Source organism: Nasonia vitripennis, chromosome 1 (assembly GCF_009193385.2).
Source record: "Nasonia vitripennis strain AsymCx chromosome 1, Nvit_psr_1.1, whole genome shotgun sequence".
Classification (NCBI taxonomy): Eukaryota; Metazoa; Arthropoda; class Insecta; order Hymenoptera; family Pteromalidae; genus Nasonia; species Nasonia vitripennis.
This window is the reverse complement of record NC_045757.1, coordinates 1,689,531-1,711,202: the sequence shown is the minus strand read 5'-3', so window position 1 is coordinate 1,711,202 and position 21,672 is coordinate 1,689,531. Positions and strand designations below refer to the sequence as shown.

The window sequence follows — 21,672 nt, the reverse complement described above, 5'->3', positions numbered from 1 at the left end:
GTTTCGCTGTGGTTTTCCTCGCGGTCTATCGCTCGGGGCGAATTTCCCGGATAACTCGAACGTAAAAATAGCCACGACGCGTTTATAAACAGCCTGATGAATACGTACACAGGAGTAGAAGAACAAAAATTTTCGACTAATTGCCTCGTTTGCAGCGCTCTCTGTTCTTGCCGGGGAAAATGCTGTAGCCCAGCAGCGCTATTGTTCTCTCTTTCCCTCGTGCGCGCGAGCGGAGATACTTTTTTCTCTCCGTGGAAAAAGTTTCGCGTCGCTCGGACGACTCGCCCTTTTTTTTCTCTCTCTCTCTCTCTTTGCGTTGTCGAGCGCGTGCGTGCTACGAGATACGACGATATCGAGCTGCGTTTTTTCTTTCAAATCATACGCGCGCTTCGACGTCTTCTATTGCACAGCTCGCGCTTTCCGACTCGATGCTTCGGAGCGATCGCTGATAATTCGCTTTCATAGCTGTTTGCCTGAAAAATTTCGCTCCCCATTCAGACTCGTACGCGCGCGCTCGTTTTCTCGCTCCCTTTTTTTCTTTCTTTCCCTCTTTCTTCGTCAACTGTTTCTATTTTTAGACGCGCCATATGCTTCTCGTTTGATTCTCCAACTTCGCCTTTATTCCCTTTGCCCTTTCTTCGACTGCCCGCGCGCGTCGCTCTTTATTTTTCCATGTTTTCTCTTTCGCATTTGCCCCCCTTTCACTTGCTCTCTCTTCTCTCTCTCTCTCTCTCTCTCTCTCTCTCTCTCTCTCTCTCTCTCTCTCTCTCTCTCCACTGCTATTCGACGATCTCTTTTCCTTTTCCTTTTTTTCTCCGTTACGAGTGCGCGAATCGAGGATTTTATTCATCCCGAGTGTTCTATTTATACTTTGAAATCAAAAACTCGAATCCGGGATAACTGCAGCTCTCAACGGTGGCGTCTGACTAAACACTCGGCGCTACTACTGAAACAGAAATCTCGGCTCGATAAACACTCGTCCTCCTCGAAATTCAAATTACGGAATGTATGCTTAAGTTTACTAAAGCTTTAACTATATACGATGCATTGAAACCTGACAAAATAGCCAAAAGCAATACACACAGAGAAAAGAGAAGAACCTTGGGGATAAGAATCCTCCCCCGAGCATCCATAGGAGCAATAGCAGAGCCAGCACGTGCCTAATATCGAGAGCCATATCGGACGAATGAAGATATCGGACGAGCCGACAGTGCGCGTCTGCGTCTGCGACAATCTGTTGCGCGGGAGGGTGTGTAGCGGGGGCGACCGGCGTGTGCGCGTCACCGTCGACCTTCCCTTCAGGGGGGTAGCGCACGCGGTCGACCCCTCGGCAGCTACCGCTGCGCTGCTGCTGCTACTGCTCTCGTCGGGAACTGTGTCAACGGGCGGCGCCGAGTCGAGCTCGATGTATTGAATAAACGCGTGACGCCGCTGTTCTTTCTGCTGACAAAAAGTCACGTTTTGCGGGTTGTATAGAGCTTGGTTGGTTATAGCGGGTGAAAATTTAATTGGCGCGTTGATTACCCAAGCTCAACTGATGGGCAAACAATATTATCGAAGGGAGCTATTGGCACCGCTTTATTATGGAGCTGAGCGAGAACCTTGTGTTGGAGTGCAATAACGATGTTTTTAATAGCTTGTGTATTTCTATTGATGTATGCCCTCTGCGTGTAGTCCCAGAAGGAAGTTATTACACACAGCATCGACATAAAAATAACTGCGTCCATATTCGACCTCAAGCTACATTGCTTACTTTGCATTAACGAGGGTATAATATACTACTTGGTCAATCATAAATAGAAATGGCAAAAGTTCCCTCTGTGTACACTCGGATGGCTGGATATCTAGATCTGCGTATAAAGATAAAAGTTTCAAAGGACATTTTTTCATGCCGCGGCGGAATGTCAGCCGCTATTTATTTCAAAGTAGATCGTTGCGTGTGTGTTTTTTTTTTTTACTCAAAAGCTTTACTTTATTCTGCTCTCACATGCGTATATACCAAAGAATACACAATCCTCGTTTTATCGAGGCAACGCGAAAACACGATATTTCTCTACTATTTACAGGGAAAAGCCTCCGCCCACGTCTACTTGGAGCAGGCGCAGTATCGCTTGCAGGCCAACTCAGCCATTAGCGATAAGCAGCCGAGCACGTAACCGGCGGAAAGCACGGCGTAGAGCTGCATCAGGAAGATGTTCTCTTTGATGGGTTTGCGCCGCGCGAAATCCGACTGCTTGACGGTGTACTGCTGGGCGATGTCCCAACTGTCGGAGATGCCGGACTCGACGATCCTCTGGACCAGCTCGTCGAAGCGCCGAGCGAACGGCGAGGCTCTTTCGAATGCGAAAGCTGCCATGTCGTCGTACAAAGAGGGTCGGGCCACTTTCGTCGTCACGATGCCGTCCTCGTTTATGAACATCTTCGCCACGTAGGCTCCTGTCGACGTTATACGTTTGCTTTCAAATGACATCGTTGTGAAGCGGGAGAGGTGTGACTATGATCATATACTGACCTGCACTGTGGGGTGTGATGCACATGCAGCTCTTGTTATCGACCATCCGATAGATGCACTGGAAGATATCCGCAACGGGAAAGGTCTTTTTCTTGAGCTTCTGGATGACTTCCTCGTCGTTGTTGCCGTAAGTTTGCTCGATGATGAAGTCCAGGGTGTAGATCGGTAGTGCCGATTCCGCGATTTCCTCCAGCGACTTAAACGCCACCTCTCCCTTCAGCAACCTGATGTCCATGATCTTGGTGAGCGCGTCGATCGAGTACTTCATCGACAGCATGATCAGACTGAAGTAGACGATCTTCTCCACCATCTTCTTCGGTGACGGTCTGGGTACCGTGACTCCTAGCAAAATCTGAAAGATCTTGCAGACCTCCCAGTACTTTTTGGGAAAACGCAGCAGCCTCTGCGCAGCTTCGTACACCACAACGATCAGCGCGAAGACCGGTACGAAACAGATCACGTCGAGGGGGATATCGATCTTGGCAATCGGCAAGATCGGTACGATGAACACGTAGTTGGTGTTAAGAAAGAGCCTACCTAGCTGCAAACGATCGCAGAAGTCGTACACGATGGAGCGCACGTTGAAGGGGAAGCTGAGCATGTCGATCTCGGCGTTGCCAAGTCGTTGGAAGATCGGTGGGAAGTTGGCGTGAAGCACCGTGTGCTCCATACCGGTCACGAACGTGGTCGTGAAGTTCAGACTCTCTCTGAAGATCTGGCAGTACTTGAAGGACATACCGTCGAGGTCGACTACTTCGCCTTCGGAGTTGCGCTTTATGTAGAGATACGGCTGGAGTTCGATGGCCGGGATCTTCAGAGCGTAGCCGTGGAGGTTGTCAAGCTTGTAGGGAAAGAGATCGGTTCTGGGAGCCAGGAGTCTCTTGCGAAAGTTCTTTGTGAACGGGTTGTAATCGTATAGTATTGGCGACTCACCTGGAGTCACTATTGCGACGGTGAAATCTAGAAACTTTAGTGACCAGGCGTAGATGAGCAGGTTGCTCCAGTTGTCCAGAGATGAGGTCTCCTCGCTGTAGCAAACGATCAGACAGTTCGGTCTTGCTGAAATCGGCGACACCCGGACAGTAGTATTTAATGTGCTCTCGAGATTCTTCAGGTAGTCACCAGTTTCATCCCGATTCACCAAGAAGACGTACAAAGTTGAGAAGGTGGGATGCCGCAAGATCGGCAGAGATAACGATCGATTGTCCTTATCGATCATCATTTTGCTTAAATCGATGGAAATTGTAGGTACTTTGGGCATCAGTCGGTTACAGAAAGCATCACTGTACGATCTGGCTGATTTGCTTCCAAAAAGAACTACATTGTTCGTTTTCAAGTCAGATACGATGCGGTTGACTAGGGAAGCAAAGAGATCGTTTTTCAACGAGTCAACCGATCGTTCGTTACTCATGCTGAGTATTACCATGATCAAGCAGGCGGTGCAAATCCACATGGTCTTCCTAATTAAAGCATCTAGAAGTTTGAATCACATTTAATTACATTTGCAAACATTGAAAATAAACAAAGCAGATACGTACGTCAATAATTTCTCTGTATATTTCCGCAAGCTTCAACAGCTTCAGCATTTGAACGTAATTTTGTCGCCGGTTTGAAAAAACTATCAAAGCGCGTTTATTCATTTTTTACTAGATTACAGGAGTCTTTAATAATCTCCTCGCGAGAAAAAATTAACCATCGCTGACGCGGAACGAGAATCTAGTCGTAGTTTCGGCTAGCGAGGAGTTGGAAGTCGAGACACGTGTCGTCAAGCTGTCGGCGAGAACGACCAGGATTTTCCCTGGAAGGCTCAATCACACCTGTCACAGTCGAGAGCCAGAAACGTCCGGCGTTTGTTTATCTTCAGTCACTTTAGGAAGTAAAGTATACAGTCTGATTTTCGACGGAAAAAATGTTGTCAACTGTATTTATCCGAGTTTAACGATTGTTTACGTTACAGACTTAAAAATGCTTTAGCTTTATCGTCAAATCTTTATATGTACTTCGTGTTAAATTTATTTTCAACAACGTGATCATGTATTTTGTTTAGTGCGAAAAACGTTGTGTAGTTAGTAATAATAAGAAACTAGTACATTAATTAATATTATCGCGTGAACGTGAAATATTGTTTATGAAGAGTATAGCTGATCGTGTGCATATGACGCATAAAACGTGCGTCAAGTACCTACACACAAAGTGCCTCTTCATGCGGGCAATTACATAGATATAGTAGACGAGTAGTAGAGGTTTGTTTACATTCTGTTCGGGTTATGTAAGAGCGGGAAGGGGAATTTTGAATATCGCACCGTAGCGCGGCGAGCGCTGCAGCGAGAGCGGTCGAGCGCATGCGCGCGCTGATGTGGGCCTCTCCCGTTTGCGCGGGCTCCGGCGCGCGGGAGCACGTGGAGTTCAGTTCTGACAGCTGCTCTCGAGTAGTGAGTTGACACTTTGCGCTTTTGTACTTGCGATTGCAAAAGCCTCTTTGTAAATTGCTTACGATTAGAATCGTCATCATCGTCCTTTTCAGGACGATCGACACTCTTTATCGTATCACCGTGCGTTGCGTAGTGTGTGTGCATTTTGCGCGCGATGTGCGGATTGTGTGAATTCTTCGAGTGTTGGGATTTCGGCCACGTGCGAGCTTCCTCGCCGTGTCGATCTCCACCCGGCGATTACTACCTACGCGGCAGAGCTGAAAAGGCCTGCCCGTGGTCCAGGATTGGTTCCCTCGAGACGTCGAGGTGTCCTGCGACCGAGGAAGGTGCATCCCACCAACGTGCGGCCGGGGCTTTACGTCGCGCCGTCCACGTCTCGTTCTGCGAATAAGTTAGGAGAGCTCTCCAGCGTGCGAAAGGTACCTCGCGGCGATAGGATTAAGTTACTTGCGTTTCTTTCTCTGTTGTTATTTATAGTAGAGTCTCTCTTTTTTTGTATAAGCGTACATTGTAATTGCGTTTCTCTCTTTTTGTTTAGCCTATCCTAGAGTCACTTTTCTTTGTATAATTTCCTTATTTCTAAAATAAAGCTATAGGCTTGGCCCGGCTTTTCTCTCTACTCCGTGAGAGTTTTTACGCCAAGTTGTCTTTTTTCTCCCGCGAAATTCATTGTGTTTTGCGTTGATTTATTCATCCAAACTTCCCTCACTCATACCACCATTTTAATTATATATATATATATATATATATATATATATATATATATATATATATATATATATATATATATATATATATATATATATATATATATATATATATATATATATAATATATATATATATATATATATATATATATATATATATATATATATATATATATATATATATATATATATATATATCATTTGAACCAGCGATTGTGTATTGACTTATCGGATACTCTTGGGTGTGTCAGGTCCAAAATAAAGGACAGTGTAGCCGAAAAAAAGCCAACGCCCAGTATTGCCAAGATTTCGGGTAAGAAAATGCTTTGATCGTCGCTGACTTTTAATATCGCATTTTTTTTAACTCTATTATTGTAGTTTATTTGAGGTCGGCTCCGTTAGTAACCGAGCAGTGAGTAAATTGTTTGTGAAACGTGCTCATTAGCGCAATCAAGTAGATTATTCTATTTATTGCGCCGTGCTTGCATTGCGCTTACAGCGTTCGGCTCACTTTTTAATAGTATTGATGAAAATAGCTGCACTACTGCACAAATTAATCATTTATTTATTTAATTCGTAAGATTTATTTAATGACATAAGACATTTTAATATGAGATCAAACAATGTGTTCTTTTAAATAAGTAACAACAATATTTACTTCATCTTTCGTCTGAGATAGAACTCGTACGCGAAGTACACAATAAACTCTCCGAGGAATGCTATAAACGCTAGCAAGTACCCCCTGGACAATATCATCTCCATTCTGGCTCGGAAATCAGACTTGGTCACTTCAGTGTCAGCAACGACCTCCACCGCCTTCTCCATCTCGGTCTTATCGTACTCATTTTCGGGTTGCCAAGTACTCATGATGCTGTGAATAAAAATCAATCGCATGTATAGATCCAAGCGGTACACCATCGGGCTAGAGGCCACGTGGACGGAGGTCAGGATGTCGTTGAACAATTGGAACTCGCCGAAGGTCAAGAACTGTAATCTGTTAGGCGTTCTCCATCGTCTACCCAGGTTGTAGCGAATTATGGACATGCCGTATTCTTTCGTTACGACGCAGCCCACTTTCCGAGTTCCATGGATCATACGCATGCATTGCATCAGGTTGCGGAAGGTTCTAGGTCGAGGTCCTAGTTACTTAATCAGATCTTTGTTGTCCAGGTAGATGTCGTTGTAAAAGTTTTCGTTAACCTGAACAGATTGCGTACAACAATTTTGAAAGGTTAGTAAAGTAAAATAGGTTTCACACTGTTACACGACATAAAAATAACTGACCATTATACTGATGTTTGCTTGTAGCACCTGTTCAATGCTGTGGAATCGACAGTTGCGCCATTTCATTTTGTTGTTCAGCAGATTCGAGAACATGTCAGTCGAGTAGGACAACGACAGCAGTATCAGGCGAAGTACACGATTCTTTGGGCCGTTTGACTAGGGAGTTTGGGCGAACTGCTACCTAACAAAACCTGGACAAGGTTGATAGTTCTCCAGCTTCCAGATGACGAAATAGTAGTAAACCTCAAGACATGGGCCGTCATGACGAAGCAAAGACTCAATATGTAAACGTCAAGGAAACCAGGGTTTTCGCTCCGAAGCACTTGGATGTTCGGTAGCAGTAGACCGTAGCTTACCTGGTAAGATTCACGAGATCTGATGAGCTTTCGACTCAACTGCTGGTTCGAGCTCATCGACAGCGGAAGCATGCTCATGTTGACACGAGCATCTGCCGGTAGCTTGAATAAAACTCTTGTTCTGTTGGCAGATTCGAGATCATCCAGATCTTCAACGAATTCAAGAGTGAAATTCATGCGTTTGGCGATCTCTTTGTATACGAAAGGACTAAGGCCATCAATTTCTTTTGTTATCCCACGTCGACTTCGTCGCACGACAATGAAGGGCGGCTCGTGAATTATAGGCACAAAGATTTTCGTGCCGTGCATGTTGCGTAATTTATCCGAAAAAATATGGATATTGACGTCGAGGTATTCTCGGTGAAAGAGATCTGTGAACGGGTTATAGTAGAAGATCAAAGGATGAGGTTCATGGATGGACGAGAGAATAGAGAAGTCGAGAAATTTGTAGGCAAACCAAACGTAACGCAAAAGATGTTCTATCTCGAGTTGGTCAAAAGTTCCAGCGTCAATCTGTACTAGCAGACACCTTGGACGTTCCGATGTAGGAGAAAGATTGGCTATTGTATTGACCAAGTTGTGTAACTGATAGATATTGGTCTTGGTATAGAAGATCATGTGCATGGTGGTCGTTCTTGGCTCACGTATGGCTGATAAATGTGAAAAAGGATTATCACTGGTGATAAGAAATCTGGCTAGATCAATGATGATAGTTGGAACTTCGTGCAACGCTTTTGAAAGAATAGGGTTGTGAATGAAAGAGGTGGTATTGAGGAAGATTGTTAATTCGTGATAACTGCGATCGATAAAGAGTTGCTTTATTGATGAAAAGACCAAATTGTGTATTACAGCATTGGTGACCGGACTACTGAAAGCGATTATCAGTACTACCCAGTGTTTTGCAAGCATGATATCGTCTGATCCGTTTATCTTCTAACTTAACAATTCACAAAAGATTTACTATTATTTTAACAAAGTGTTTGGTACACCTGGCAAAAATGTGGTATTGCTATGCTAGACCGAGACTGAAACTAAATTCTTTCGTAAGCAAATAACGAGAAAATTGATTTTAACTGATTGAGCTAATTTGCGTAAGTGCTTCAGAGTAGAAACATTCCCACGAATTTTGCCATTAATCGCAGAATCAAAACTAAAGTTATTACCAAATTATTCCCACCCCTTGTTCATGCGGTTCCCGGAAACAAGATTACGAAAGTGACTTAATACTGAATAATAAAACGATGAATTGATTACCTCATCGACACGATATGTATAATATAGGAACCAATTAATTAGAATACACCCAATGGATGAGCAATAATTAAAATTGCTTAACACTTAAATAATGAACAAAGACGTAACTTTTAATTCCAAGAGCTTATCACAAAGCAACACAGCGGAAGCCAACGCAGATTGTTTCACCTTTGCCGAACTTTCTCGCGTCTCCACAGAAACGCGACCACGAGTTCCACGACGAAAACGACACAAGCAACACCGCAACCACAACCAGCCACAGCAATCATTTCCGTCAGTAGTAGATCTTTGACCTCCGCCTCATCCGTACCTTCGCCAACCGATCTATTGAACTTTTGGTTTGTTTTCCAGGCGTAAACGAGACCCGACTCGTATGTCCTCCGCTCGATTCTCTCTATTCGCTCGACGAAGGGCGAACCGCTCTCGTAGAAGTAGGTCGACTTATCCGGGTACAACGAAACCTTCGCTAATTTCATGACTCTGCCGCCGTTTCTTCGTTTTTTCGAAAAGGCATTTTTCTCGGCCACTGTAAACTCGCCGTGTATGTTAGGCGTGATGCAGATCGAGGATTTGCGGTCAACTAGATTTCTGATGCAGTCATCAAAGTTGCCATAGATCTCTGGCTTCATCCTTGAAAAATGGAAGGAAAATTTTGTCACTGAAGATTAGATTAAACTACATCAGTGGACTTACCTCAAGTTATTAAACACCTCGTCGGATCTCGAGTACACCTGATTCAGAAATAGCTTGCTCATGTACACTGGCACATGGGATTTCACAATCTCATCGAAGCTTTCGAACGGTTTCTCGCCCATTTCCACGCTAAAGCCAGTTAACATCGCGATGGTGTCACCAGAATACTTCATCGACACCAGCACCAGACTCAGGTACACGATTCTCTGTCCACAATTACTTGGCTGTTTTTTTGCCAGAGCCACGCCTAGCAGTAGCTGGTACACGTCGATGATTCGCCACTGGCTCAAAGGAAACCTCAAGATTCCAGCTATCAGAACGAAGCAGAGCATGATCACGACGAAGCAGGCGAGGTAGATCAGGATCTGTATTGGACCTCTGAGCTTGGTTTCACTGATTATCGGAACGATCAGTACAAACTTTTCGTCGCTGAAGAATCGGCCGACTATGAAGCTGCGATTGCTAAGGCTGTTTACCAGGACAGGCACCATAGACATGCGTGCACCAGTGGATTCGTAAGTGTCGAATATGCCATCCAAAGTGATGTTTTGTTTGAGTATGGGCGTTATTAAGGTGAAGTTGAGCTTCTCGGAGAGGGTCTTCAGAAAAAAGTAACTAGAACCCTCGATGCTTTTCACTTTTCTAGTTGCTTGATCGTGGTTTATGAAGATATACGGAGGCCGATAAGCTACAGGGACGAGGAAACCGAAGCCTTGCATGTCGTGAAGCTTGTCGGGGAAGACGACAGAGTCCAGAGGAGATGCTGAGAAGATCCTGGTGAACGGGTTGTAACTGAGGATCACAGACTCGCCGTTGACTCTCATCTTGACGATCGAGAAATCTAGGAACTTCAAATGCCAGGCGTAGATCAAGATTTCTTCTAAAGCCCAGTCATCATTATCAGTTGAGCTGTGGAAGAAGGCTAGACACTTGGGTCTCGTGGATACCGGTGCGACTTGGACGATCAAGTGCAAGACTTCGTACAGTCGTTTTTTATAGAATTCAACATCCAAATCGTCATGGAGAAAGATGTAGAGTTTAGAATTTTCTGATTGTCGAAGAACTTGCGATGCACTTCTCAACTTTTGAGAATCAATACATAGTGTCGGAAAGCTATTCAATATATTTCTTAGGATCGAGTTTCCTTTTTCTGGCAAATGATTAGTCAAGATGGTCACCTGGTGAAGATCCGAATTGGGCCATATTTGAGCAACGTCGATGTCTGCTGACGCAATTTTACATGGTATGTAGATCAATACTATCCAGTAGTAGGCGGACTTCCTCATAGTAATGCAACGCAAGTGTGTCTACATTGTGGGTGACGAGAAACTCTAACTGGAAAAAACGATGATTATCAACTAACACTGTAGGATGAATACTATGAGCTACAATTAATATTCACCGAATTTCCGACACTTTTACGATTGCAATAAATTTCCATGTTATCGCCCACGACTATAAATAAATAACAAATTGCCATTCTGCGTATGGATTTTATTATCGCAGTAAATATTTTAGTAACTTGATATAAAAAAAACGTTACAAAAGACTAGTTTATTCCAGCGGTGTAATATAGTGACTAACACCGAGACAACCATACTGTAACGACGTTGCCTACACTTATGTAACGCTAATTGCCCGACCACAATATATCTAATCGATATCCGACGATAACGCAGCATTTTTTTAGATCATCTACTAAGTGTCCATTACTTGGAAACGAAAGGGGCAGAATTAAAGCCACAGCAAAGGACTACTTTGACAAATGAATTATTTCGTCATATCCTCGGATAATGTGCATGAATTTATAATTTATGTATTCAAAACAGCTAGCTATCGATTCAATTTTGTGTACTTTATGTGGTTCAGAAATAACGGTACACGAGAAATTGAGTAGTTAACTCACAATAATTAAGAACTGCTGAGCGTACGTTGCGCAGTATTTATTCAATAACGTGGATTCCCATTCGTACTTACATAAAACTGCAAATGCAAACAGACGTACAATGCATTCCAAATGGATGTAGACGTCATATGATGATTAAAAAAGATATTCTTTGAGAGAAACCTACTTCCAATGCTGAGTGAGAATTCTGGAATATTCCGAAGTACGCATCTTTGTGCACGGTATTTTCAAGATTAAAGCTGATAAATATCGACGGAAAGGATTTTACGATGAAACTACTTTTTCACGAAGTCAGTACAAACATAGGTTTGGAAAACAATTTCTTTTCTTTTCTACTTCTGTAATGAAATCTTCAACACCTTGCATTACCTTGGCGACATAAAATAATCATGAAAATTTTACTGGCACTGTAGCTTCTTCCGAATTGAATTTCCCTGCAGTCGTATCAAGAGAATTTGGCATTTTGAGTAGGGAGATGAATGAATATTATCAACATCAGTTAATAATATAATAAATTTATTATTACGTGTTTAACAAGATATTTTTACAAATAATTTTCGCACTTCATTATTCTGGATGAACATTTCAATATTCGCGAAAAATCAAGGGAAAACAACGCTACATATAAAAAGCTTACATAAGTAATCTATTGACAGTAAATACGGATCAAGTATGACTAAAGGCACTTTCCCTGGCCGACCGATTAAAAAAAGACGAAGATAGAAGAAAGGAGTTGCTATTATTGTCAGTGGGATTAAGTCATCAAATGAGATTCTCGGAAAGAAAATAGGGAATCAATATTTTCCGTATGATTCCACCATTCAACTGATATAAAGTAGGTACATAAAAAATCTATTATACACTTGTTAAATTAAGGTATTATTAATATAGCTATCATAAGGTCAATAAATCTGAAATAAAGACATTTGATTTACACAATTCGTTCGTATAAAAAATATATATCGACGCCTAGATATCTACGGCGACTCAAGAATCAAGCGATCGATCCAGGTGAAATACAGTAATTATTTTAGTACAAATAACGGGTAAGAATAATTTACAATTGGGTAACTAAAGATCACTTGATTCTTAAGATAACTCACGTAACTTTCCTTATTTCTTACAATAAAGGATCCACCGACTGAATTCGATAAAACATAGATAAAAACTTATGTATAATATGTTTACAGCTAAAATTTACAAACGCCAAATTCTGCTTGACTTTATCATCTAACACCATGAAAGTAACAATCAATATTTTCGCTAAAAATATTAATTAATGTACGTTAGATAAAGTGCTATATATTTACGGTAGCGATAATTACAGTGAATTCGTTAGCGTAATTAGACACGCATCAACATAAATAATCAAGTCGATCGATGCATTGTGTGCATATGCAGATACGACGTCATTCTGTTCGAGGAAATACACGAAATTCGACTCACCATATACAGACATACACATGCGAACATTTAATTTTCTCTCTTCACCTCGCATTACTTTACATTGGACGGTCGGGGCTGCAAATGAATTTTCTACTAGAGCAAACTCGGTGAAATGCAAATAACACTCGTACTTGCTGACTTTTATCTCTCACAAAAGAATCCTTTCGTCAATATAACCGTTCTCTTTATTCGTAAAAAATTGTATAAGAAAATATTTTTGACGCAATACGAATGAAATGTGCGTCTTTAAATTATTAATATTAATGAATAGATTGGTGGCAGTTGATTATTACATTTCCATCGTACTCATCCTAGGTAAAAAAATCATATCGTATGTTAAATAAATTGTAATTGGCAGGTTTGCTGTCTTTTTTCTCCTGATTAACGTTAAAAAAGACAACAAGCATTCTTAAAAGTATTCGATTAAAGTAAAATTACATCAACTTTTTCGATACAAAAGTTCGTTGCGTTCGATTTAGTCAATCACGTTGATAAGTACTAATAAAGTCAGTAGAGTCGTTATAATCCAATACCATATCAATAATACAAGTAATCAACAACATTTACAACTTTTGAGGCTTAGCTACTTATACTTAAAATCTTTCATAGATATCTTCTCTTGATTATGCAATTTTGCTCTCTACCTCAAGTCTTCGCATTTACGAGTATATGAATAATCCGTAAGTAACTTTGTTTCTTCTCGCTGAATCTCTTACAGCAGTGGTCACTATGAAAAAAAAAACACTCTCCACTGTCTTAAAAAAATCACACGCGCACTCGCGGAGTCATCTCGTCTAGAACGACGAGAAAATTATAACTCGGTGGTGGTCTCGACGGGGCTCTGCTCGCCGAGGTACGTAAAGCCGAGATGCGAGTAGTCCTTCCTCTCCCTGAAGATGACGTTATCGTTCGACGGACTTGCACTGAGTAGGTCGTGGTTGTAGAGCGGATTCAGCACAGGAGTATCTCGGTTGTTGCCGGGGGGAACCGACTGGCCGCCGCTATTGGACTGACCCTTGCGTCTTAGCGAATGCGCTCCGTGCGAGTCGTGGTTTCCGACGATGCTCGAGGCTCGAGCCGTTGTCGCCGCCTCTGAGGACACCGGGCTTTGTTGACCTAAACAAACGAGGAACCGTTCGATCAGTTCACAGAGTACAACATTGTGGATGAAAGTTAGAGTAGAAAAAAGAGAAATAAAAGCTCACCCGTGCTCTCGCCGTTCTCCTTGGTGATATAGCTGACGTTGTCCAAGCTAAAAGCGTGGTTCTTGTTGCTGAAGTCCAGCTGTAGATCATTGTAGCTGTCGTTGTCGTCGACGGGTACACTCATCTGCAGCACCTGCGTCTCGTACTCTTTGAGGTTGGGCTCGACGTAGACTGGGTCGTAGCGTGGCACCACGTACATGCGCTGCATGCGCTCCTTGTACGCCTTGTACCTGTAAACACGGAGCTGTTATGTATTCTCGGCATCGATTAGCGCGGCTTGTTGAATATTTCATGCATCGCGATTAAACGCCTCAATTTCAGCTAGATTTATGAGAGAGAAACTTTTTCAGCAAAGTACATTTTTACAGATGTTTACATAAGAGCGTGTACTGCTCGCTTTTTTTACGATCAATTAGTCGCACAAGTTACGTGCATCAGCTTCCGGATGCACTGCCAGCTGAAATTGCTCGCGAAATAATTAAAATCCGCGCGAGCGCGTTATCCAACGCACGCGCCACTTCCAATCCCGAGTAAAGATATTTCAAAGAGCGGCTTCACGCCTGACGTATTTCCGATAATTATTTCGCGGCCTTGCCAACTAATCCCCAAATCAAACCAATCGAAATCAATGCACATTCCCAGGTATAAAGGCTATACATATATTCGTACACTCTCGCATCAACTCTAAGCATCACGTCCTTTCAGCCGAACGAAATCCGCTCTCCGCTAAGAGCACGTAGCTCATAATTCGCTTTCACCCGCGGCGGCGCAAATTCACTTTTCGCGCCGCGCGTAATGCGTCGAAACGAGGAAGAGATGGAGAGAGCGAAAGCGAGACGCGAGGAATCCGAAAAATGTGGAATTAGCGCGACGACGTACCGCCGTTGTTCTCGAGCAAGTTTAGTATTGAGCGAAGGAATGCCAGTACGGTTGCTTAGGCTAATGCGCTGAAATTGACATTTACTTCGTTGCCTTGGGAATGCTTTGCTCGTTTTTGGAAAATCGCTGTACCGTTGCGCAAGTAGTCTGCTTTACATAAGTTTCGATGCTTAGAACAGTACGTGCATCGGAAGCTAGTTTCGGATGTGTTAATTTCTGCAACGATTACACTCGAGAGGAAAAGAATCAGATTATAATTGAAATAATGAAGACAGCGGTGGAAGTGAGTAACGAGTTTAGAAATTCCAAAGTGAGTCGCTGCGCTGATCTCGGCTGGCAGCCAATTATTATTCCGAGACTCTTTCCTTTCACAATTTTTCACGTACGCGCGTGCGTTCGCGTTTTCCTAATCTAATCACTCGCAATCAGTGCGAAATTACAGCCAATGAACGGCTCGATTTTAACAATGTAATCACGACGATTCGCAACAAAGCAGTGAAGATTTTAATTTTGCACCTATTTTGTCGTTATTGAATAGTCGCTTCGTTGCGAAGGAAAAGAGAGATGCACTTTCTACGCAGAGACGTCGTATATTTCACTTTTTCTGTACAGCGAACTTTGAATAAACAAGGGAGTACGTTAATGTTCTGACTCTGTGCGCGTGCAGTAGAGTTTTTTCGCTTATCGACGCTAACCGAGTTTCACCTTGACTAGTGCGTGCTTTATATGACTAGTTGTAAAAACTGCGCTGCGCGGAATAACAACAGGCTCGTGAATTTCTGTATACCAGCGAAGGAGAATTTTTGATAAAATCATACATAAAGTTGAAACAATAAAGGCCGCAATTCGCAGTAAAATGTTTAACTAACCAAGTTAACTTTCAATGGTAATTCGTGTTTCACGCCTGCCAACACTTTTACGCGTGATTTTCTTGTATTTCTTTTTCCGTGAGGTGCAATATAATACAGTTCACTGTGGCATGGACACTTATATGCACATTTCTTTTTTATTTCTGCACAGAACGACGACACTAACTCAATCCATTATGCACTCGTTAGACGACGCTTGCCCGAACTCACCTGGACCAGGAGACGCAGATGTAGATGATACCAGCGATTCCGAGGACGAGTATGACGAAGGCGATAATGATAAGGGCGTAGGGGAAGACCTCGCCGCTGAAGGCGACAGCGGTGTGCGTACGCGCCGGTTCCGGCTCCATGACTGGCGCGTGAATGTCGACGGCCGTCGCCCGCAACAGCGGCGACAGATCGTAAGTGATGTTCGACATCGCCGGCCTGTCCAGTATTAGCCTGCAAAGAAAAGGAAAAGCGCCTTTCTTTAGTCACTCTATGGTGGGGCAGTGTGTGAGAGGTGCTGTGCGTGCGTGAAAAATTTCGCTGTATTGGGGAGTCAGGAAAAAATGTGAAGCGTGCCAGCGTTTATCTAGTTTTTTAAATAGTGTATTTTCAAATGTCTATCCGAGTGACACACATGCATAAATTTATCCATCTGTAAATATTTGTTCAATTGGACGTAACGTGGTATCTTAATAAGCTATACTGTATAGGCGAACGCGAGGGTATTTGATAACGGCGTTGTAACTGTGTCAAAGTGATTCCTCGACGGCAATTAGAATAGTCAAATTGTCTTTTAAGGAGCGAAAGTGTTTTTGAACTCGACAAGTAATTAGTTCGAAAATCGGTACTCGAGGCAGTTGGATTTTTCGCGGTACGTGTCTCCTTGCGTAACGTTTCCAATCTGTTCGGATCTGGTAAAAAATGATCACCGTCGGAAACAACTTCATTCGTACAGCGAGTACATTCCAGAACTCCTCTCTCATTAACGAATTTTACGATCGTATAAAACCGAAAGTTCGCGAGAAGCAGCGTTCGGAAAAGTCCGCTCGTATAATCCACGCATAACCTGATACTTTATACGCACTTTCAAAACTCTAGTACTCGAAAAGAACACAAAACATCTCGGTAAACAAACCCGCGTATGAGCGAGAAAAAAACTCCTTTCTTTCGTGAAGGTACATACACTCATTCACGTATACCCACACGAGAGCGCTGTCGATAATCGCGGTAGCTTATCCAGTTTCTAGGTCGATTTCTAATGCGCCGCAAAGCGATAAACTCCTTAACGAGCGAGTTTCTGCCCCACACTCACGACGTCAGCTATCGCTTTCTATGAGCTGCTGCTGCTGCTGCAACGCGCGCGTTTGCTTTCGAAAAACTTCGAGCGCAGCTCAGGTGCATACCGGCTTGTGGGTCTACACAGGTTCGTGGCTTTGACGGGATACGTAGATGGGAACGTCGAGATGTGGATTTCGTATTTGCTGGAGTTTTCAATTGGATTAAATGGGATTTGTTTGATGAATGCATTTCGTGCTCTCAAGGACTTTGGCTTTCAGGAAAATTATAAAATAAATTACGAAATGTTTCTATGATTACAGCGAAATTTTTTAAAGAAAAGATTCAATTTGGAAAATGTACAAATAGTTGATAAAGTAATTAAAAAACTCACCTGTGCAATAGGCTGCTATTCCTGAGCAGAATTTTCTCGCTCTCAGGATCGATCGCATAGAACCAGATATCGGAATCATGGTGTCGCACATCTATGGTATTATTCACTGAAAGCGATCTTCGGGAGTCGATCTTTTCAATCTCAATAAGCAGGCCAGTCTTATCTTTGATAACACGAGCAATCTTCGCCCGATCCTTTTGTAATGACTCTGGAGAGGCGTTTTCTATCGTCAAGATAAGGAAATTGTCCGGCCCAACGAGGTTCACAATCACCGGTGCCTCAACCACGTTGGAGTTGTTCGTAGAGTTCGGATTGTCCTTCGCTTGGACGATAAACCTGGACAGAAATGTAGTTGTATTAACACTGTTATTATTATTTTTTTTTTTTAAGTGAGTAGTTTGAACCGCAGAGATAACGTAAGTGACATGTATCCATTGTTGGCCTTGATTTCGCAATCTATAGTTAATGGTATTAGGTGATGCAGTGTGGCGAATGTTGCAAAAAATAACTAAATTTTTATTCAGCTTTAGAAGCAAACGTAAAATATAAGATTTACCTAAACGGCAGTTCCCGCGGTTCGACAGTATCGAAATTGGATGTGGTACGTATGATGCCAGAGGTGGGGTCAATGGCAAAGAAGTCGCTAGCTCGATTGTGCTCGTTGTCAAAGACCAGTGAAAATTCAAGCTTGCCGTACTTGCCGTTGTCCTTATCGTGAGCCTTGACTTCGAGCACCGTTGAATCGAAATGAGCAGCTAGTGGGACATTCGCGAAATATCGGTCTTTCGTCAGATTAGCCTGAGGAAACATAAACTCTGGCTTGTTGTCATTTACATCCACTACCTGAATCTTTACCTAAATACGAAAAAGAATTGAATGAAGTAAACAAAATTACTTAATTAAAAACAGAAAGCTCGGAATAATCATTACCATCGTAATGTTCCTTCCACTCTTAATTAGTCCAGCGGCAGCTTGCAGTCTAATCTTGATCTGGTAGCTTTCAGTGCTCTCGAAATCTAGCTCAGGTTTCTCGAGCCACAACGCGCAGTTCTTCTCCTCCGTGATATTCGCCCTGAATAGTCTCTCCTCGTTGCCCTCGTAAATCTCGCAGTCGAGCAGCGAGGCATCCCTCGAGCTTGCGTTGATCACGCTGAGGACCTTGATCAACGTGCCAGCAGGTGCATCCTCCGGCACGTCCACATTGTACGAGTCTTCGGCGAAGCCTAGACCAGCCTCTGACGGTGGGCCGGCCACGTGACGCACGTAAACTGGTACTGTGGTGACCGAGGAAAGCTGCGGGTCGCCCATATCGTAGGCGCGCACGTCTACCTGGAACTCCGTATCCGTGACCTTACGCAAGTCGTCCCGCACGCGAAGAACACCACTGTCTGGGTCGATCACGAAGTACTTGCCAGCGATACCGCGGCCTATTACGTCGTAGCGCACCTGTGAATTTGAAAAACACGAATTAGAAAACTAGATTGTTCGAAAAGTCTAGTAGTTTCTTTGTTAGAATGATAATCTGACCTGATTTCCAGGTGCAGTGCCGTCGGAATCTGTGGCGATAAGATTTACTACACTGGCGCCGATAGGCACGTTGTCGTCGAGAGTAACAGGCCTAGGTACCATCGTGAACACGGGTGGGATGTCGTTGACATCCTGGACGTTAATGACAACACGCGTCGTGGCACCCGGTAAACTGCTCGTATTCTCTTCAGTGCCGACTATCAGAATGTGTTGAGTCTCGCGTTCGTAGTCTAGGCCACGGATCGTCTTGATAATTCCAGTCTTCGGATCGATGCTGAATAGGTCCGTATCACCCTGCTTTATCACGTACGTCACCTGCTTTTTGCTATCCGGATCGTCAGCCTTTAAAATATGAAAAATTTTGTTAATTAACGGATAATTTTTTTTTTTAATTGGATGTTAAAATAATTGTCCATACCATAACATGAGTGACCATGTAGTCAGGTACGTTTTCTTTGACGCTAGCTTCGTAACTGCTTTGGTGGAAAATAGGCACCTCGTCTTCAACGTCGATGACGCGCACCGTTACTGTCGCCGTAGCCAGCCTGGGGTCCGGTGCTCCATCGCGAGCCGTTACGACAAACTTGTATTCCTATAAAATAAAAGCACACGTATTTATATCACATGATGCAATGAATAATTTATCAAGCAGTTAAATAACAGTAATAATAGTAAAGAAATACTAACGTGATTCTGCTCGTAGTCAAGAGCAAGCTTGGTAAGTACATCGCCTGTCTCGGGGTCGACGGTAAAGGGAATGTCGTCCGGTGCGAAGTAGGTAATCTCAGCGTTGATGCCCTCATCAGCGTCCTCGGCATGCACTCGACCGATCAGCTTGCGCGCTTCACCCTCTTTTACCGAAAATTCATAAGGCAGACCTTCGAACTCAGGATTCTTGTCGTTGATGTCCGTCACCTTAATGTTCACAGTACACGTGCTGGACAGTCCGCCGGTATCCTCCGCTTTGATAATCTGAAAAAGATGCGTAAATAAAGAAAAGGTTCTTTTGCTTTTAAAACGCAAATTTTTCCTTGAAATAGCTGTTTTAATAATCTCTGAGCTCGAATATCACTAATTTTAGCAAAAATGTTTACTCGCATTCAACGTAAACGACTTGCTGTTGCCTCTACATTCTAATCTCTGCAAAATAAACGCTTTATCAATATGCAAACTACGACGCGCGGAGCATAAATATTGACAGTGCGTTATCTCATATATAATACAGCGCTTCCGGAAAATTGATAATAGTATCTTCCAACGGCAAAAAACGATCTTGTAATTTCAGATAATCGATTGTTGCAGAGGAAAGTCAAAAAGAAATAATCGAACATGACTATAGCAGGGCCCATCGCAGGCAAATGATTATTATTTAATGAGGGCTCGACGCATTCTTGCATAATAAACGTATCGCATTACAAGATGATTATCAATCTTCCTTAACGATGTCCACAGGAAGCCGATAGTTTAGTATATCAACACTTTCAGAGTATATCCTGCAGATTCCATACAACGAGTTAACTGAATCGGTACATGAATTATTTGCCCATTGATAAGTAAGCAAAGACCACTGCAAGAATATCGATTCACCCAAACATACACATAATGTACTGGCATCAGAGAGCAGAACCACAACTTACCAGCTGATAGCGCGTGAGATCCTCCCTGTCGAGCTTCCTTATAACGGTAATGACGCCAGACTTGTCGCCGATCGCAAACTGCCGGAGGTCGTTACCAGAGACGATGGAGTACGAAACGGGATCGTTTTCCGGATCGACGGCCTGCGGAACAGAAAGAATCGCGAGTTATTAACACTGTCACTGGCGCGCTCGCCTATGCATTAGCATCTCTGCGCTGGCTGATTGATTTTAGAAGGAAGTCTTCTCGTTTTTTGCACACTTCTTAATGGATGTACACTGTATAACTATGTCGGGCGAGAAATTGAGTCGCTTTTTGTATTCAAAGCAGATGGACTCTGAAGTCGCTCGAGGGAAATGAGGAGGAATGCCACTCGAGAAATGGGATTCTTCGGTAAGGAGGTACGGGTGCATTTTGAAGATTAGTTCTCATCTCAGTTATTCAATAGACACTCACGATAATGGTAGCGACGGTGGAGTTGATGGAAGCTCCCTCGCTGACTTGTACCTCGTAGACCTGCTGCTGGAAAACAGGACTGCGGGTATTGGGTCCGGGTATGACATTGACTTCGACGATGGTCTGCGAGTACTTTCCGCCGTTGTCGGTCGCCTGGACAGTGATACTGTACTGCTCGCCAGCGTTGAGTTTACCCACGGACTCGATCAGACCACTCTTCGGGTCAATCTTGAACTTTTGCAATCCGTTGTTCGACACGTGGTAGATGCTGTAGGTGATCTCTGCGTTCGGCCCATCGTCGTTGTCCGTCGCTTCGACCTAATAACGATCGGTTTCATTAGTTACAAATTCAAGCTTATCTCTATGAATACAAATGCTTTAAAAAATCGTAAACAATACCTTGATGACTTCGCGTTTCGTCTCGCCAGCCTGAACGGTGATGGGCGGTGTCATGGGCAGCATGGGTGCATTGTCGTTGACGTCGTTGAGAGTGACCACGAAGGAAAGCGGCGACGAGGCAGCGAGTCCGCTGCGCTCGCGAGCTACTACCTGGAATCTGAAACGACCGGGGCTCGGAGGATCCCGATCCAGGTTCTCTTCGTTCACCACTAGAGTGCCGGCCTTGTCGATCGAGAAGAACGTCGTCGTCAGCTCGAACGTGTACTCCGGCTTCGGGTCCTCAGCTCCCTTTGGAACATAATAAAGACAGAAATTACTTTACAATTTATTACAGTACTCCCGTCGATTAAGATGATGATATCAACAACCCATTAAAAAAGCAAAAGTACTCGCATTCCTTCCACTAGTAAAAAGGAAATAAAATAATCCACGTCCGCATTAAATGAAATCAAT

The 21,672-nt window shown here is 43.3% G+C and overlaps 4 protein-coding genes across 6 annotated transcripts in view; all 4 read right to left on the bottom strand.

The window, feature by feature from the left end:
- Window positions 1-1,952: 1,952 nt before the first annotated feature.
- Window positions 1,953-3,979, bottom strand: LOC107982088. Its single transcript, XM_031921704.1, has 2 exons — window positions 2,513-3,979; window positions 1,953-2,436 (listed from the first exon to the last, which is right to left on the bottom strand). The coding sequence occupies exons 1-2, from the start codon at window positions 3,963-3,965 to the stop codon at window positions 2,087-2,089; spliced, it is 1,803 nt and encodes a 600-aa protein (XP_031777564.1). The 5' UTR covers window positions 3,966-3,979; the 3' UTR covers window positions 1,953-2,086.
- A 2,212-nt stretch (window positions 3,980-6,191) lies between these two features.
- LOC107982137 lies at window positions 6,192-8,223 on the bottom strand. The gene is made up of 2 exons (XM_016989617.3): window positions 6,938-8,223; window positions 6,192-6,853 (listed from the first exon to the last, which is right to left on the bottom strand). Exon 1 carries the CDS (start codon window positions 8,200-8,202, stop codon window positions 7,060-7,062), a length of 1,143 nt encoding a protein of 380 aa, XP_016845106.1. The 5' UTR covers window positions 8,203-8,223; the 3' UTR covers window positions 6,192-6,853; window positions 6,938-7,059.
- LOC107982092 lies at window positions 8,087-10,840 on the bottom strand. Of its 2 annotated transcripts, XM_016989540.3 has the most exons (3): window positions 10,643-10,840; window positions 9,241-10,575; window positions 8,087-9,177 (listed from the first exon to the last, which is right to left on the bottom strand). In XM_016989540.3, exons 2-3 carry the CDS (start codon window positions 10,524-10,526, stop codon window positions 8,712-8,714), a joined length of 1,752 nt encoding a protein of 583 aa, XP_016845029.1. In that variant the 5' UTR covers window positions 10,527-10,575; window positions 10,643-10,840; the 3' UTR covers window positions 8,087-8,711. The 2 variants fall into 2 exon arrangements, with proteins under 2 accessions (XP_016845029.1, XP_016845035.1); XM_016989546.3 differs by having other exon boundaries at window positions 9,241-10,812.
- An 805-nt stretch (window positions 10,841-11,645) lies between these two features.
- The window catches only part of LOC100122201 (cadherin-99C), a 113,154-nt gene continuing 103,127 nt past the window's right edge, over window positions 11,646-21,672 (bottom strand). For both annotated transcript variants that reach the window (XM_003425467.5, XM_031921693.2), the window contains 12 exons: window positions 21,220-21,507; window positions 20,821-21,138; window positions 20,367-20,507; window positions 19,417-19,701; window positions 19,148-19,321; window positions 18,730-19,071; window positions 18,133-18,648; window positions 17,759-18,057; window positions 17,203-17,538; window positions 15,756-15,986; window positions 13,798-14,027; window positions 11,646-13,708 (listed from right to left, as the gene is read on the bottom strand). In XM_003425467.5, the coding sequence (XP_003425515.2) occupies window positions 13,404-13,708; window positions 13,798-14,027; window positions 15,756-15,986; window positions 17,203-17,538; window positions 17,759-18,057; window positions 18,133-18,648; window positions 18,730-19,071; window positions 19,148-19,321; window positions 19,417-19,701; window positions 20,367-20,507; window positions 20,821-21,138; window positions 21,220-21,507 (3,465 nt within the window). In that variant the 3' untranslated portion in view covers window positions 11,646-13,403. The remainder of the gene's footprint in view (window positions 13,709-13,797; window positions 14,028-15,755; window positions 15,987-17,202; window positions 17,539-17,758; window positions 18,058-18,132; window positions 18,649-18,729; window positions 19,072-19,147; window positions 19,322-19,416; window positions 19,702-20,366; window positions 20,508-20,820; window positions 21,139-21,219; window positions 21,508-21,672) is intronic.